Source organism: Apiospora marii, assembly GCF_038362585.1.
Source record: "Apiospora marii strain CBS 49790 chromosome Unknown utg000011l_segment0_segment0, whole genome shotgun sequence".
Classification (NCBI taxonomy): domain Eukaryota; kingdom Fungi; phylum Ascomycota; class Sordariomycetes; order Amphisphaeriales; family Apiosporaceae; genus Apiospora; species Apiospora marii.
Genome location: NW_027117382.1, coordinates 1,512,034 through 1,529,104, shown reverse-complemented (window position 1 = coordinate 1,529,104; position 17,071 = coordinate 1,512,034). Strand labels below are relative to the sequence as shown.

At 55.0% G+C, this 17,071-nt stretch overlaps 8 protein-coding genes across 8 annotated transcripts; 6 read left to right on the top strand and 2 right to left on the bottom strand.

Annotated features, from left to right (window-relative positions):
* Positions 1-1,163: 1,163 nt before the first annotated feature.
* Positions 1,164-2,561, top strand: PG985_013548 (uncharacterized protein; the record flags this gene model as incomplete). Its single annotated transcript, XM_066833314.1, has 4 exons — positions 1,164-1,437; positions 1,489-1,660; positions 1,709-1,917; positions 2,008-2,561. 4 exons carry the CDS (start codon positions 1,164-1,166, stop codon positions 2,559-2,561), a joined length of 1,209 nt encoding a protein of 402 aa, XP_066678054.1.
* Positions 2,562-3,202: 641 nt separating this feature from the next.
* Positions 3,203-4,560, bottom strand: PG985_013547 (uncharacterized protein; the record flags this gene model as incomplete). Its single annotated transcript, XM_066833313.1, has 2 exons — positions 3,203-4,217; positions 4,280-4,560. The coding sequence occupies 2 exons, from the start codon at positions 4,558-4,560 to the stop codon at positions 3,203-3,205; spliced, it is 1,296 nt and encodes a 431-aa protein (XP_066678053.1).
* Positions 4,561-5,126: 566 nt separating this feature from the next.
* PG985_013546 (uncharacterized protein) lies at positions 5,127-6,405 on the top strand (the record flags this gene model as incomplete). The annotated part of the gene is made up of 3 exons (XM_066833312.1): positions 5,127-5,313; positions 5,371-5,591; positions 5,650-6,405. 3 exons carry the CDS (start codon positions 5,127-5,129, stop codon positions 6,403-6,405), a joined length of 1,164 nt encoding a protein of 387 aa, XP_066678052.1.
* A 581-nt stretch (positions 6,406-6,986) lies between these two features.
* PG985_013545 (uncharacterized protein) lies at positions 6,987-8,054 on the top strand (the record flags this gene model as incomplete). Its single annotated transcript, XM_066833311.1, has 1 exon — positions 6,987-8,054. The coding sequence occupies one exon, from the start codon at positions 6,987-6,989 to the stop codon at positions 8,052-8,054; it is 1,068 nt and encodes a 355-aa protein (XP_066678051.1).
* Positions 8,055-9,141: 1,087 nt separating this feature from the next.
* On the bottom strand, positions 9,142-9,651 carry PG985_013544 (uncharacterized protein; the record flags this gene model as incomplete). The annotated part of the gene is made up of 1 exon (XM_066833310.1): positions 9,142-9,651. The coding sequence occupies one exon, from the start codon at positions 9,649-9,651 to the stop codon at positions 9,142-9,144; it is 510 nt and encodes a 169-aa protein (XP_066678050.1).
* A 573-nt stretch (positions 9,652-10,224) lies between these two features.
* Positions 10,225-12,530, top strand: PG985_013543 (uncharacterized protein; the record flags this gene model as incomplete). Its single annotated transcript, XM_066833309.1, has 5 exons — positions 10,225-10,636; positions 10,753-10,841; positions 11,083-11,301; positions 11,367-11,500; positions 11,555-12,530. 5 exons carry the CDS (start codon positions 10,225-10,227, stop codon positions 12,528-12,530), a joined length of 1,830 nt encoding a protein of 609 aa, XP_066678049.1.
* Positions 12,531-12,844: 314 nt separating this feature from the next.
* PG985_013542 (uncharacterized protein) lies at positions 12,845-13,558 on the top strand (the record flags this gene model as incomplete). The annotated part of the gene is made up of 3 exons (XM_066833308.1): positions 12,845-12,852; positions 13,043-13,460; positions 13,505-13,558. The coding sequence occupies 3 exons, from the start codon at positions 12,845-12,847 to the stop codon at positions 13,556-13,558; spliced, it is 480 nt and encodes a 159-aa protein (XP_066678048.1).
* Positions 13,559-14,952: 1,394 nt separating this feature from the next.
* Positions 14,953-17,015, top strand: PG985_013541 (uncharacterized protein; the record flags this gene model as incomplete). Its single annotated transcript, XM_066833307.1, has 2 exons — positions 14,953-15,451; positions 15,541-17,015. 2 exons carry the CDS (start codon positions 14,953-14,955, stop codon positions 17,013-17,015), a joined length of 1,974 nt encoding a protein of 657 aa, XP_066678047.1.
* Between the last annotated feature and the right edge of the window lie 56 nt (positions 17,016-17,071).

Here is a 17,071-nt window from a genome sequence, read left to right as displayed (position 1 = left end):
TTTGTATACAGAAAAGAGGGGGTGGTGCTCAGGGTACCGTGTTACACATCGGTTGTGTCGAACTTTCATTCCAGTCTCGAACGTTCATTCCAGTCTCGAACATCTCCTACATGGGAAACAAGGGATGGAGTTGGGGGTGTCATTTACTTTGTGCCGGGGATAGGTTTTCGTATCTACTTTGACTCTTTCCTATCAATAGATCTTTGCATGTTTCAGTCACACCTCATACACGCGCGTACGGGTGGTGGTCTACCAAGAACCTGTCGTAAAACAAGCAGGCAGTTGGCGTCACCGACACGTTATACAATGCGCCATGTAGCTATAGCTGTAGAAGGACAATGGCATCATGATGTGCTCGAATACCTCGACAATACATCGCAGTTAATGGCGCAGTAATTTCTAGTGGCACCGGAAGACGTGGTCAAAATCCAACATGTGCAACATGAATTATGCTTCACGAGCTTCGAGAAGGGGCAATACAGTATCACGTCGAACAACAAGGCAACTGAAACTCTAACACTCTGCTGACTTTCAGCGCCCTCTAGAAATACAAGTCATGTCTCATTCCTGCATATGTGCGTTTCTACGAGTTTCTACAGCCTTTTTTGGTACTTCAGGCGCTTCGTAGCGTCTCTTTTACCTGGTGACTCGAATCTTCTTGTTATGTTTCTTTTCCTTAGCCGCCCAAATCATCCAGATACACTTTGTCCTTTCATGTTTTAGCTGCCATGAGTTCCCCATCGCCCCGGGAAAGTATTGAGTTGGCTTACACGGAAGCATCGCCTCTGAATCCACCGACCACCCACAGGGAAGATGCGGTAAGCCCGGAGCAAGAGGAGGCCCCTGGGGACTCATCCGACGCCTGTAATACGATCGGCAGCCCGAACAAACCTGAATCAGCAACTAACGAATTGCTGCCTCCACACCCACACACCCCATATCGACGCTTCTGGGAAAGGCTAGGCAAATTCGGTCTTTCCATACTCACCATTGGGACACTCTTACTGCTTGGATGCCTTGGCATTCTCCTTTTCTTATGGATCGGGGCCGATCGAGCATCCACGAATCAAGACCCAGGTTCATTTTGGCAGACTATCGCTTTTTCTGATTGGATTACGCGGACAGTCACAATATCCTCTGCTGTTATGCGCTCAGCTATCACGATGCAGGCTGCAGTAGTCGCTTCGATGACGTCTGCACTATTCCTTGAATCCACAGCTACCGAACTGTACCACCTGCCGTTACTGTCCATTATCAGGGCCGTCAGATTGTCCCCGTTGAGCCTTCTGCAATCTCAAATACTCCGATGGAAGCGTCCTCCTCAAGTGGCCTATTCGATCATAGCTCTTCTCTCAGCCATACTTGCAGTAGCAAGCCAGTTCATATCGACAATCCTACTTTCGGATTTTGTCACAATCCCCATTGCAACACCTGAAGGTTCGACAAACAATCACCTGGGAAACGCGGTATAGTATAGGACCGACAAAGCTGGGCCCAGCTTATTTGAGACTGCCCCGAGCGCCTATTGGCGATTTGCAGAGTACCATGAGGATGCAGAATACCAGAAAAAGGCTGAAACACAAACGTTTGAAGATACTGGTGTTACTCTTCGCGCTGCCATCCCGTGGACGGATGCAAGCTCTCGACTGAGCCTCATGAGGTACGCTGGGTCTGCTCAACTATGGGACGCTAGAGTGTATTGTTTTAGACCGACCTTCTCCAATGTAACTTTCCAAACCACTCCTAGCCGGGATGAAACATTCAGGCTCGTTCGAGACGGTCAATCATCAAGACTTCCAGTCGGCATGCCTTTCGGAGATGACCCACCTGCTCCAGCCACATCTGCTCCACCGTTACCTACAACTACAGCTATTTCCGGGAATATCAGTCAGAGCACTATATATGCTCCTTTGAAAAGTAGGATAGAGTCTTATAGGCCGCAGAGCAGTGACTTCAGATGCTTAATACCGTCCGGTCCTGGAACTGTCATCTGCCCCTGTTACTTAGGTTACGAACTGCAAACGCCTTTAAAGATACTGGGCTACGAGGCGGAATTTACACATGGTTTTATGATCTTCAAGCTTACTCTACCTGATCCTGACCCAAGTACCGATCTCGCTAAAATGATTATCGATGATAACCGAACTACCGAAGGTTGGTCACTTGTAGGCCGCGGGCCCTGGGCCACACTCGTTAACGGCTCGAACTACGAGTTGTTTTCAGCCAGCGCATGCGTTACGATACCCGTTTTATTCAACTTCAACCTCACCATGGCCGGCACTGCGGCAAAGTCTGAGTCTCGTATGGGTTGGTCAGGGGACCCAGCTGATCAAAGCAAGGGGGGCTCATTCGATACATCAGAGATTCGTCGTCAGCTGGGAGTCACGCCTGACCAAGTGACACTTGATAGCCGAGGAATCCTTACCCTAGATCCATCACGGGTCATATCAGAACGAACTGGAGATTGGAATCATGCGGGTTTGGCCAACTTGGCCATAGAACTTTGCTCTGTCGATTGTTTGATTTGTTCTATTTGCTCGCTGATTCAATTTGAGATATGAGATGCTGCGTGAAGCACAAAGTTCACCATAAAGGCATGATTTGATCTGTCAGCATAAGGCCAAGCCGTCGCTTATGGGCTGGACAGGCTGTCTCCAGAATGTGTGGGAGATTCTTTCTTCTTAGTGATTTCATTGTTTGTAATATTAAGATATTGAAAGCTTAGGTGTGCTTATACGTTGGGTTGTCCTTATTTGTCGTTTACACCCAAGCGTGTTCTCACCTGGGTACCTTCTGCCACGTTTATTATGTTGGCGGCTTGCTAACAGATAGAGAATATCAACTTCAGAGGTGATTAATTGCGTATCGCGTATGCTGATCTAATCACATCCGAACCGAAACCATTTCCATATACAATGTGTTCACTTTAAAGATATGCTTACCCCAGTTTGCCGCAAACACTGCATCAATGCGAATGTGAATGATGATCTCTGGTGTGATTCACGGTAGCCAGCCCACCATTGGACTCACTTATACCGCCATGCTAACTTGAGACCCTCTCTTGTTAGTAAATGAAACAAACCTTTGATATTCGCATAAGATATTGGTCAGCTTCCAGTTTGGTCCGTGCAGGCAAAACCCCTACCTATCAAAGTCTAACGGCACCTGAACCAGATGCGTGAGGAACTTGACCTGCCGCTTATTAAAATCGGCGATTTGGGACGCCGTTCCGTTTTTCTACCCACCTCTTAAAGAATGCCATAACCAAGGGTGACCGGCGTATAAATTGTGGCAGACTTTTAATCGTGTCATCGAGGATATCATCTGGAATAGCCCCGTGCCATCTGAGGACTTTCAGTGTTTCTACCTTCCTCGATCCCGAGACCCACCCATGGAGTGCTTCATGGAACGGGGTACGCCCTTGAGAGTCGACAACATTAACTTTGGCGCCATTCCAAAGTATTTCGTCTGCCATCCAATCGTTGCCATGTTTGCATGCGACGTGAAGTGCCGTAGCGCCTTTGTTGAAGTCCACGATAGGATTGTTTTCTGGAGACACCTCCAGCAGTGCCTCCGCGGATTTTGACTCCCTTCGATGCCGCAGTGCAACATAAAGTGGTGTATAGCCTCCTGTGTTGCATTGATGGACCTTTGCGCCGTGGAGATGCAGTAGTGTAATACAGGTCGCGAGCCCCATGTTGACCGCCAGATGAGCAGCGGTTTCACCTCCTTCGAAAGGAGCATCTGCGTCCGCACCGTAATCCAGAAGGACACCCAGAGTTGAATGAATGTAGGCTTCTTGGCGGTAAAAGCAGAAATGCCAATGCCATATGTATGGCTCCGTCAAAGCAGCATGTATTGGGCCTACTCCCCAAAAGCCGGCACACTTGGTGTTAGGATCCGCACCTTTGGCGAGCAGTGTTTTGGCTATTCTTGGTAATGCGTGTATGCAAGCGATGATCAAGGCTTTGTTCTTCATCACCTGCGGACAGCAGTTGGCCATGGCTAAGACCAAACAAAGATGTGGGAGTTCAGAGCGATCATCAGAATCCGGATCGAAGGTCGCACCAAGTTTGATGAGAAAGGAGATGACTCGTGGGGAATCATACGCGAGGGCCAGGATCAGAAAACTCTTCTTCATGTTGACTCCTGTATTCATGTTTCCGCGGATTAAGGGGCCGCGGGGCCCTACTGATATGGCGCCGTACTTTACCAATCTATGCACAACAGTCAGTCACCCAGATCGGTCGGTACGGATAATTAAGAGAGCCTCCCGAACCCTTTCAGATTAATTTTGTCCGTTTTGTCAGCGAGATAGTGCACAATGGTCAAAGAGTCCCGTCTGACGGCATGCAGGAAAGCTTTCTCAAACCATGTTTCCTGATCCCGTCCTGTCCAGCTCTTGTAGCAACGGTCAAAATAGTACTCGATGGTGAGATTGTGAAATGCCTGGCTTAGTTGGGTAACGGAACTGATGTTGACAGGATCCAGCTCCTCAAGTATGTGGAACAGCAACTCGTTCGGTAGACGTAAAAGTGGCGGATGCTCTAACTGAGCCATGATGGTGAAAGGTTGTGGGATGACCAGATCGGTTGAGCGGGTTTAGATGAAGTGGTGCTTCCTCGCAATTAAAATACATATTGACCTCCCTAGTCACCTGACCCTAGTAACCCAGATTCTAAGGTACTTGAAGTACTCAGTCCACTCGTTCTTTTGAATTCAGGAAGGCATGACGCTTCCTTTTCGACAGCACTGTTGTTTGTTACCTGCAGGGCAGCAAGCATGCCCGCCTGTTTGTCCTATTATGCCAACATCCCCACCTGAGTCACTAGAAAGAGACCCACCCACAGGCCTATCGCCTGGTCGGGCCGCCCCGTAATTAGCCGCGCTTTACTGAAAACCTAGGCACGTCAGGCGTCAGGTCCCACAGTAGCCAATTGTCGCAGCTACAGCATCAACCTGGAAGGGTACAATCATCCCTCCACACACTCAACCTGGATTACAACCACATCCAGGTTCAGGTGCTGCAGATTCTGACGCGATCCTCGACCACCTCACAACATCATTACTAGGTGTTTTGGGTCATTTTCATCAGCTCTTTCATCGCACTGTCCATCAACATCAAGATGCAGCAAGAGACAGCAATGGATGGGGTCTGCATTGAGCAGCCTCCCGAGCAATCCCCAGAGTACATCCAATGCCTGCAAAGCTTGGTCCATTCGTGGGGCACATTGAAGCAGAAGGGCTTTATCATTGACCAGCTCTCCGCCTCGGATCTGGAGAAGCGAAAGCGATGCCAACGATGCTGTCGAGGTTTGTCAACCCATGTCACCAATTGATTTCGTCGTTTCCACTGCTGAACCTCCGTAGCTCTGAACGCCGCCAAGCAGAAGAAGACGGCAGACCACAAGCGTCGGTCAAGTGCATCCCCAAGCCGAGACGGCTCGGCTGTCGTTCCGGGCTATCGTGATAGAACCTCGATGTCTGCGAACCCCGCCTCAGGCTCCTTTGCACCCAAAGGCAAGACAACGGCAAGCAACAGCAATTCCAAGCTCGAATGCCGATACCACGACGGACAAATGGATCGCAAGGTTTGTTGATGCATCTCATCCCACTCGCCTCGATCAATTGCTGACTCAAGGGATCTAGACCAAGAAGTGGACCTGCTGCAACATGGGCATGTTCACGAAGCCCTGCAAGGCTACGGAGGACCACGACCCTCGTCGCTACAGACCTAGCGAGCTGGAGACGAACTGGCGATTCCACCACACACCACCGGCCACGCCGCATTCGCCCGCCCACGTGGCCGTTGTGTTCGACTGCGAGATGGGCGTCACCGAGGAGGGCGAGTCGGAGCTCATCCGCGTCTCTGTCGTCGACTACTTCACGTCGGCCGTCCTTCTGGACAGCCTGGTCTGGCCCGACGTCAGGATGAAGGACCTCAGCACCCCCTTCTCGGGCGTCTCGTGGAAGGCCTTGAACGATGCGCGTCGCAACAAGACTTGTCTCTTCGGCCGGGAGAAGGCTCGCAAGGCGGTTTGGAGTCTCATTAGCCCCGAGACGGTCGTTATCGGTCATGGAGCGAACAATGACCTCAACATCTTGCGCTGGATTCACCCCAACATCGTGGATACACTCTTGGTCGAACAGCGTCTCCGGGAGAAGGAGAACGAGGCTAAAGAGCAGGAAGCTAAGACAGACGATCAGCAAGAGGCGGAGATCAAGCCTTCTGGTGGCGGTGGAGGCGGAGGCGGAGGCATGTCTCTGAAGAAGCTTGCGAAGGATCGACTGGGCAGGGTCATCCAAGCTAAGGGTAGAGGCCACGACAGCATTGAGGATTCCATTGCTACTCGGGACATTCTTCACTGGCATGTTTCCAGAATCCTCCAGTCAGGCGAGCCCTGATTACTGGACTGTTGCTTGCACTCCTCGTCAAAGGGAGAACTCTCTCTAGTGTAATTATTGTGTACGTTATAGCATAGCTTTTGAGAAGGACAGGATATGCATATCAAGCAATGATCATCATGCATTCTGCTCTACACATTTTCTCTTCAAGTCGGCGTTTGTGTACGTCTTCGGCGCCGATGTAAGAATGGGTACCAACCGGGGTACCAACGGGATTTTCTATTCGCTCATTTTGAAAATGTCAGGAAAAGAAAGAACGATCCTGGTGTGTTTTGGGCTGTGTAGCATTAGCTTAACGAGCAATGGCTTGTGGCATGGCGCGCCACTCAAGGCACTAATGAAGCCTGAGATGAGTTGTGAGCGTAACAGCCCTGTCAGTTTGCAGCCAGCCAACAGCTTGCCACGTAACACAAATGCTCCATTTGCTTTTTCGTGACCTGCTCGTGTTCAATTGGTTTCAGCGCATCACTCCTCGAAATGATTCCCCCCCCCTTTTTCCTCTCAGTCTAAGCGACTAAGAAGGTTTCTTTCTTTAAACCACATTGGATCGATCACAAGTGTAGAACATGCCACAAGCGATTATGACCGTCTTCAAGAAGGCACAAAAGGTCTTGGCGCTGAGAAGACACATCCAGACTCTTAAGGAACGGGCTCTGGAGAGCCGAGCAGACGCGCCCAAACAAAATCCAATCACGATTTTTGCGTGCGAGCCGCATCCTGCTTACGTCTTTGGCACCGGCATACAGATGGTGCCATCTACGTCGTCCACGGTGCTGCAAGCTGTCCGGCAGCGTCTTACTGGGAATTGCGACGAACTTCCCGACCTGGGCGATCCTGGTCTGTCCAATTCCTTCCGGGCTCCACTCAAGTTGCGCGGGTGGTCGACTCAGAGCCCGGCAAAGGCCAAAGCCAAGGCCACAAGGAGATGTGTAGCCAGAGTTCTTATGACGGAAACCGTCAGCAGCCCCATCATTCGGAGCTGGAGTACCTACTATGGACCAGGCCAAGCCATGATCCTCGCGGTTCTGGATCTCACCAAGCCGCCCTTTGAGAAGGCCACCGAGCGGACTCTAGACTCGTCCCTCAAGCGGACATTATGCCGAACGCTAGACCGGTCGCTGGACCATGACCCCAAAATGAGGAAGCGTTTGGTCGACCAAGTTTTCGATGACCATCAGGGGTTCTGGGTTCCTTCTAATTGCAGGAGCTCTTCCTCCTCCTCGTGTGCTTCTCCCTCCTCCCTATTGCTGGGAGACAGATCCGTGCATGTCGACGAGGACAACCTGGCCACTCTGCGCATGTCTCTGATCGTGGAGGGGCCGGTGAGAGGCAAAGACCCGAAAGGGAACCCCTGGGCAAGGCTGGAAGCCGACCCCGAGTTGTGGCGCGGCCTCCCCACCTGCCTCGCCGCCACGAGCCTGAGCGAGCTCTGTGGATCCGACATCCAGGCGCTGCATACGGGCGACGTGTTGCCCCCCAAAATCCTGTCTACTATCTTGAACAATATGCTGATACAGTTGGCCATGGAGCTGGAGCTGCCGGACCCCCTGGGCATGGAGGCGGACAAGGTGTTTCCGCGCAAGTTGTCGGCGCTGCAGATGATCCGCCGCCACGGCTCCAATGTAGCTTTGATAACGGAAATGCAATGATTAGTTTGATTTGCATGTCAAAGGAGTCCTATATAAAGCAACGCCGTGTGCCATCTGTCAATGTGCACCGCGCTGATACGTGTCGCGATAAATCCCGTCTTTGGAAACAACGCTCACGCTTTTGTGCAGTGAGGAGTAGAAGGCAGACGTGTCTAGAGTCCCGATTTTTTCCGTCTTTCTTCTCAATCAATACACCGCAAGGCTCTAAAGGTCGACGAGAGAAGGAACAACTCATCACCTAATAGATCCGTCACATACAGCCCTGCAGGGAGTCAATGATACTCGAGAAATAACGTGTTGGGCTTGAGTACGGAGAGAATAGCATAGACTATGGAGATGCCATTCAGGGGGTTCATGAAGGGCTCCGACATTATACAAAGTACCCAACACCTCAAACGACACGGTCTGACACCCCAAGCACAGCCAGGCAGCACAAGGCAGCCATAGCTCATCATGTTGGCCTGCGGTCCGGCATCTTCATAAATACTTGGCGCATCGACCTTTGTTGACGACGCCGCCGCGTCGTCCCTCGGAGAACCACTGGAGGTGCCTTCGTACCACTATTACGCGTCGGAAGAGACGTCGTACAAACATGAGCCCGGGGCACTGCGTACAAAGACGTTGCCTCCAGAGACCATCCGCAGCACCAGCTTCTTCAAGACTGTGGGAGCTCAGACCCTGTACGAGGGGCCGGGTCACGCGACGGTGTTCGCCGTGCTGGACCTCTACGGCCCGCCATTTGAAAAAGGCCGCCAAGGAAATTCTGGCCCAAGCCGTTAACCCATGGGCGTTGATATCAGTAGGGAAAAGAATTATAGACGCAGTATGAGTAGTAGCATAAGAATATATTAACAACCCATTTATATAGTGAGGAACTTCCGGGGTGGTGATCCGGAGAAGTAGTAGTCGAGAGCCTCAACCAACCGGAAGCGCCTTTCTCTCTGCTCCGCCTCCCCCCTGCCAGGCGGATCTCGCAGAAACATGATGGGACACAATTGCTAGAGACGAAATCCAGAAACTCCAAAGACACGAGCTTCGGGTCGGAAACAGCACCGCGCCAGTGGCGAAATGGCTTCCCCCTCCTGGCCTAGCACTGGAAACCACAGTCCATATCGAGCGTGCGCCAGTTCTGCAATACGTTGTGCCCTTGGTCCCAATCGCCGACGCTGCAGCGGTCGTTCTTTTGACCCGGGGGCCCCGATCCCCAGCTGTCGCCAGTGAAGAAGTGGTATTTGACGAGGTCGCTGTCGAGCGAGAACGGGGTCGCTTGGAGCCAGAAACCGGGGCAGATCTCGCCGTCCCACCAATTACCGGCATTGGTTGAGATCACCTCCCCTTCTGGGTCGCGAATAACCGTGCTCCACGTGAACCACTTATATTGCAGGGTCAACTGGGTGTGAATGCCGCACCAGCCGCCGAACATTTGAACCTCGTCCAAACCATCCTGGCGCTTCTCGAGCCCGGCGTCGGTCTGGTTGAGGCGGACGGGGCCGGTCCGGGGCTGGACCGCGGCGTGGGTGGGCGCTGTGGGAGCGGGAGTGGCCACGGCGTGGGTGGCGAGGCCGAGGGCGGCCAGGAAGGTGGCAGTAAGGCGCATCTTGATGAGTGATGTGGCAAAGTTCTGATGACGATGGTGATGATAGTATTGATGGGAGATGGATGGTTCCTGTTATGGGAGATGGAAGAAGCAGACAAGACAGGGAGCGAGGGCAGCCACTTATAGCATCTCCAATGCGTGGAAACGAGATGAGAAAGCTCAATTTGAGAATGTTTCTAGTTACGTTTGATTGGTTTTTTTTTTTTGGATAATCTGTTTAAAAAGAATCTTTATTTCTCAATACCTCTATCATGAACCGGGTATTGGCAGCGCTTGTTGCGGTATGATTGGCTGGCTGTGGCTATCTCGCCCACCAATGAGGGCTTATTCAGTGGAGCATGAGCCCCCCCCCCCCCCCTCTGTCATCCTGCGTGCCTCTGCCCGACCTTGAATTATGGGCAACACACGAGGGGGAAGAAGGGGGAGCCGAATGACCCAACGTGCTGGTCAACCCATTCAAAACACCACTCCGTCTATCTGCTGCTGCTGCTGATTTTACCGCCACCACTGTTCGTGGCTGAATATATTACTCGGTCCACCTTCTTCTTCCTCCGGCCAGCATGCATTGGAGAAATGTGGTCTGTTCGTAGCTGCCGCAACTGCTCGGTCCGCGGCGTCCTCTGTGACGGCAACAAGCCGGCCTGCACGCCCTGCCAATTGAGTGGCGCTGCAGCCGCGACAAGATGTGCCGACGACGAGGACGGGCCCGGCCGCAGGAGTAGCAGCGGTGCTACTGCGACTCAGAACGTGTCAGGTCCTGCTGCTGCTGCTGCTGCTACTGCTGCCGGTCGCCGTAGTGGTGCGGCTGAGAGACGGCGGCATCATCGCTCGCTCGTGAAGCGGAGTAGTTTCACGGATACCGTACCCGACAGGGACGAGACCTCCTCCTCCTCCACCAACACCCACGACAACACGCCACTGACGCTCGATCCTGTGCCGTCGCAGTACAGAGAGACCCAATTGATCTTTGACGGCATTAATTACTGTAAGCTTAATCTCCCGCTTTCTCTCTCCTTCCCTCTCTCTCGGTTCCAGACCCAGGACCCAGCCGCCTAGGAAAGCGGAGCTGACGATTGGTTCGCGCGGGTGTGGCTTGCGCAGTCAATGAGCGGGTTAGCGTCGATCTGATCTCGATAGCGACACACTTCAACCCCTACCAGCTCCTGATCCAGAGATTGGACAAGGTCCCAGTAAGTGCCAATCCTTTTCTTTTTTAATCCTTCTCGTCGGAGATGTACTGCGGTACTACCCCAGTCAAATTCAGTCGCAACCCGCGTACGGACGACTTGATTTGCTTGGTATGCTTTCTGGGTGCCACACCACGTCAGACACAATGCAACCCGTGCCTTAGGCGTGGGCCCCTCCTTGCAGGATTGGCTTTCGTTGTCGGATTGCCGGGGAGCTACACTAACCTCCGATGATCCATGTCAGCGCATCTACGTCAACCTGGTCGTCTGCACCGCCACCGTCCACCGGGTCCTCTCGGAGGAGCCCTACTATGTCCGCTCGTCGGCGCTGGTGCGGCGCAACCGCGACCTGTACAACTTCAAGATCCAGGCCCTGCAGGAGGTCAACGAGTGGCTGGGCCAGCCCGAGAAGCAGACCAGCGACTCGACACTGATGTGTGTGATATGTCTTCTCCTATCTACGGTGCGCCATTACCTCTTCTCTTCTCTCATTCCATGTTGGAGACTTGCTGACAATGCGGTATATAGATGCAGCAGTCCGCGTATACAGACTGGCGAGCCCACCTCGACGGCGCTCGGAAGATAATCCAGATGCGAGGTGGGCTTAAGGCCATCATCACAGCGAACCCCTACTTCAAACCCTTACTAGCACTGTTTGTCGCGTATGTGCTGCCATTCACACACCATCAAGACGTTTTGCCGCTGACATCGAACAGGATAGACGTCATGGCGTCCACGACCACGCCCTCCACGCACCCACAAGCGGCAAACGCCACCTCCATGGCGCTACACCATTGGGAAGCCGACCCGGCCATCTTCCAGTTCAACCTCGCCATCAGCTGCCCCTGCCCCGAGGAGCTGTTCCAGGCCCTGATCCTCATCAACTACCTGCGCTACACCACCATCCGGCCCGAACTCAAAGCCAAGAGGCAAAAGGGAACCTGCATGGTGCTGAGCAAGCTGAAGGCCTTCTCCGTCTCCGCCTGGGCCTCGCGGATGAAGGGCTTCCGGGGCTGGAAGTCTTCGGGCAACGGGGTCGACTTCGACGACGACGGCCGGACGCGACGGAGGTCGCCGGCTTTCGGTTCCGACCTCGATTCGGCAGACGAGATGATGCTCGACGACGAGGAGTCGCCGAGCCAGGTGCCCAAGGAGGACCTCTGGCTCAACGTGGCCATCATCTACCGGGCCGCCATCCTGCTGTACGCCCTGCGCACGCTGATCGTCGACGTGCAGCAGCAGCAGCAGCAGTCCAACAAGGTGGGACAAGGGGGGAAAGATGACGAAGACGTAGAAGAAGAAGAAGACCTAAGCTACCTCCAATCCGAGTTCCCAGGCATCGACGTCGAGGCCCTCCGGCTCGAGACGCGGCAGACGCTCATCGACACGCTGACGCCCATCTTCGCCGACGTGACCTGGGCCCACAACGTGGCCAAGCTCATCTTCTTCCCCATGTTCGTCGCGGGCATGGAGACGGGCTGCCGCGAGCACGAGCTGCAGGCCTTTGTCGCGGGGGGGCTCGAGCACGTGGGGCGCACCTACGGCACCCTGGGGCCCATCGCCGCCGCCGAGGAGCTCCGGGAGAAGTGGGCCGCCGACGAGGCCGCGGCGGGGGAGGGGGAGGGGGCGGCGCGGCCGATTACTTGGGATGGGTGGTTTCAGGGGAGGCCGGAGTTTATTTTTGGGTTTTGAGGGATGGGTGGATTTGATGATACGGGGTTTACGCGGTAATGATTGCATGCTTGAGTGCATTACGAAGATTCCCGATCAGCCATGCCACAGTCGAATTTCATTATCAACGTGATAATAGGATTTCTATCAATGCGTGGTAATTGATCACGCGATTGCCTGGCTGTGGTGGTCTGCGTGAGGTGGGCTGTGAGCAAAACATCTTGCTCAAATGCTCTCAAGCGTGTAATTGCGTTTGACCTGGTCATGGAAGTTTTCTTTTCTCTACCTATTGGGGGTTTAAGGGTAGCTAGGAAAACGGGATTTGAAGCTTCGTGATGACGCTGTATCCAAATACTGACAGGAACCATCCTCGGAAGCCTCCAGCTGGACGATGATGCAACACGTTGGTCCATTAGGTGATTCCATCCTGTTGAGTAATGAGATGCTTAATTCAACACCGGATAACACACTTCACCGCCATCCAGTACGCTGAGATAACCAAAAGATTGATTATCGGAACATGGACGCGCCAGGATACCCACCTACGAGTTCCCCAGCAATGTCTACCGCCACGGCAGTTACAACAGTGACCTGGTACACTTCGAGACCTACCCAAGTGTCGTCCGCCGGACCTACCTCCGCGAGCTGATCCTGATCCTGCCCGACCCCCTGCGCCGCGTCGACGCCTGCAACGCCTCCATCCCGCGCTTGATCGAGGTACTCAGCAGCTGGGACCACCCAACGGGCGCCGATATCCACCTCGAGATATTCCTGCTCGACAAGCACGGCTTCGTGCACATTCACCACAGCTCGTGCCCGCTCCTGGCCGGCCGCGACTTCAGCCGGGCGAGCGCAGATCCCTTGCGGAGCTTACGCCCGGGGCCCATTCCGTTCCCGCTTGTGGTAGTCTTCAAGGGCCTGCTGTTCGGAAGGGGCCGGCAGGCAATGATGGTGGATGCTTGGCGGGCGCAGATGCGTCCCTATCTCGCCAACAGCCTGCTGGGGCTCGGCTACCAGATGTTCATCGGGGGGACGACAAGGCAAACTAATTTCGGTGGTACCTTTACTATTTCTGCAGCAACTACATTAAGCCCTGGTATTTGTTCCCGAATTACTCCCATGTCTTGGCAAAGAAAGCGCGTTCCGCTTGCAATCTTAGAGGATGCGTCTATTCCCTCAGGACACCCGGTTGTTTCCTAACGGGGCAGATACTAACGCCGGGAGTTAACAGGAGTTGCTTCCGGTCAATAACCAGCTTCACGGCTGGTTCGCGCGCAGGGGGGGTCTGACTCCAGGTAAGGGACGATATTCGGGCCCAGTGCCGCAACCAACCGGATCTCACGGATTACCTACCTACACCCACCAACAACATGACAGATGACGTGAAGAATCTCAGTGAAATTGCAGTGGACGAAGGATGCAAGGGATGGACAGCGACACGTGGATTAGAGCAAGCCAACACGGTCGCCTCCCCGCGATTTTACCCTCGCCCATGGTCGTGCTTGCGTTGGTTGCCCACCCGACTCCGGCTCCCCGGTTCCATTGCCAGAAAGGGGCCCCATGCCGATGCAACGCTGTCAGCAACGCAAACAGCAAAATGGCATTCCGGGTTTGTTCCCAGCGGATCCGAGATCAATAGATCTGACTCGGGTGTTTCTCTGCAAGCAGGAAAACGAGAGAGGTATCAGACCAAGGGAAGCGTTTCGTATCATATTTTCTATACGTTCCACACTGGAAACAATAAATACCTAGTGGTAGTGCATCGGTCCCCTTTGGCAATGCAACGTAGCAATGCAACCCTCCCAGTGCTGTGCCGCAGTCAATTGCCTGCCAAGCCGTGACTTGGAGAGCAAATGGTTCGTTGGTACTCCGTACCCGGGCAGGCGGTTCCGTCCAATTTTGGCAGGCACAGCAAGCTGTGAGGTGACGAGGTTCCGCTTGGCTGCATCTCGCCTCCAAAATTAAAAATGTGATAATGCAACCCAGAGCACCGGAGGGGTGACACGAAATCGGACGATGATCAGCGGCGGTGTCTGCCCTTTTCACACCCACCCTTCCGTGCCTGCAGGACGGTTTCCCATATGTTTGCGGTTTTGTGCTGCCTCGTGGTGGCAGCGGCAGCAGTAGCGTCCATATGTCCTCCTCGCGCATATGCATATCTCTCATTTCCACGGGAGTAGATCGCCATCACTTCCTGCTTACAACTAAATGAGATTCCCGAATGGTACGCGGGCCCCCCTTGACTATTGGACTGATGACGTGAACAGCTGCATGCGACGGGGGATGAGAACCGGACGATTATCAGTGAAGGCTCAACTATGTGACATTGCCGTCTGAATTGGGTTGGACATTAATACCTCCCTCCTATCTCCGCATTGCGAGCTGTCAGCCAAGTTCTTCTCCAACCAAAGTCATTCATTTTCCCCCTCCAATACTACCCAAGATGCGCTCCCGGCACGCTGTCACCCTCCTCTCCACCCTCGCGGCACTGTCGCCCCCCGGCGTTGTCCAAGGCGCCCCAATCCTCGACGACCTCCTCGGCGGCATCGGTGGCGGCATCCTGAACCCCCTCGCGACAGCCGTCAAGTCCGTCCTGTCGGGCGAGGGCCTGGTCCAAGGGGTGCTGGGCGCAGTCGAGGGCGTGCTCGGCGTCGAGCAGACCTACGACTACGTCGTGGTCGGCGGCGGCACCGCGGGCAACGCGATCGGCTACCGGCTGGCCGAGGCGGGCCACTCAGTGGCCATCGTCGAGGCCGGCCTGCTCTACGAGATCGCCAAGCCCGTCCTGGGCACCACGCCCGCTGGCGACATCATCGGCATCGGCGCCAGCCCCCTCGACTCGGTGCCCACCGTCGACTGGCAGTTCGTCACGGAACCGCAGGCAGGGGCCAACGGCCGCCGCGTCCATTATGCCCGGGGCAAATGCCTGGGCGGTAGTTCCGGTAAGCAATGCAAAAGAATGATGATGTTGCCATGCTCCTCCTTTCTTCCATAATATGCAACGAAGGGGTGCTGACGGTGGACAAACCAGCTCTGAACTTCATGATCCACCACCGCGCGTCCAAGGGCTCGTTCGACAAGTGGGCCGACGAGGTCGGCGACGACAGCTACCGACTCGAGGCGCTGACGCCGTACTTTGCGAAGAGCGTGACCCTGACGCCGCCCGACACGGAGAAGCGCCGCGCCAACGCCTCGACGCAGTACGACCCGGACGCCTTCGCCACGCCGGGCGGGCCGGTGCAGGTCGGCTACACTAACTGGGTGTCGGTCTGGGCGACGTGGCTGGAAAAGGGGCTGCAGGCCGTCGGGATGGAGCGCACGACGGGCTTCAACAGCGGCCGGCTGATGGGGTACCACTACTCGCAGTCGACGATCCGGGCCCGGGACCAGACCCGCAGCACCTCGGCCGAGTACATCTACCAGGCCTCGGACAAGGGGCTGGAGAACCTCAAGGTCTACACGCAGACCATGGCGCGCAAGATCCTGTTCGAAGATGGCACCAACAAGAAGAAGGCCACGGGCGTCCGCGTCAGCTCCCTCGGGATCGAGTACACCATCAAGGCGCGCAAGGAGGTCATCGTCAGCGCCGGTACGTTCCAGTCGCCGCAGCTGCTGATGGTCTCGGGCATCGGCCCGCGGACGACGCTGTACAACTTCGAGATCCCCGTCGTCGCGGACCTGCCCGGCGTAGGCCAGAACATGTGGGACCACGTCATGTTCGGCCCCTCCTACGAGGTGGCCTTCGACACGCTGGACCGCGTGCTGCACGACCCCGTCGTGCTGGCCCAGACGCTGGCCGAGTACGTCGCGACGCAGTCGGGCCCGCTGACGTCCAACGTCGTCGAGTTCCTCGGCTGGGAGAAGCTGCCCGCCCAGTACCGCGACGCCTTCTCCGCCGAGACGCGCGAGGCCCTGGCCCGGCAGTTCCCCGACGACTGGCCCGAGGTCGAGCACATCTCGGGCAACGGCTTCATTGGCGACTTCACCTTCCCCGTCCTGCAGCAGCCCCTCGACGGTAAGCAGTACGCCACCAACCTGGGCGCCATGGTGGCGCCCCTCTCGCGCGGCAACGTCACCCTGCGCAGCGCCAGCACGCTCGACCTGCCGCGCGTCAGCCCCAACTGGCTCACTGCCAAGGCCGACCAGGAGGTCGCCGTCGCGTGGTACCGCCGCATGCGCGAGGTGTGGGCCACCGACGAGCTCAAGTCAGTCCGCGTTGGTGCCGACAAGGAGTACTGGCCTGGCCTGGACAAGAACACGGACGCCGAAATCTTGGAGGTGGTCCGCGACAGCCTCATGACACTCTGGCATGCAGCGGGAACTTGCAAAATGGGGCGGAGGAATGATGAGATGGCCGTCGTCGACAACAAAGCGCGCGTGTTTGGCGTCGAGGGTTTGCGGGTTGTCGATGCCAGTAGCTTCCCTTTCCTGCCTCCGGGGCATCCGCAGAGTACTGTCTATGCACTGGCAGAGAAGATCGCGGATGAAATCATAACGGAGGGTTAGGTAGACACTGGTGGCATCTCACCCCATGTTTCTTCTCTGTACATTACTTTTGGTGT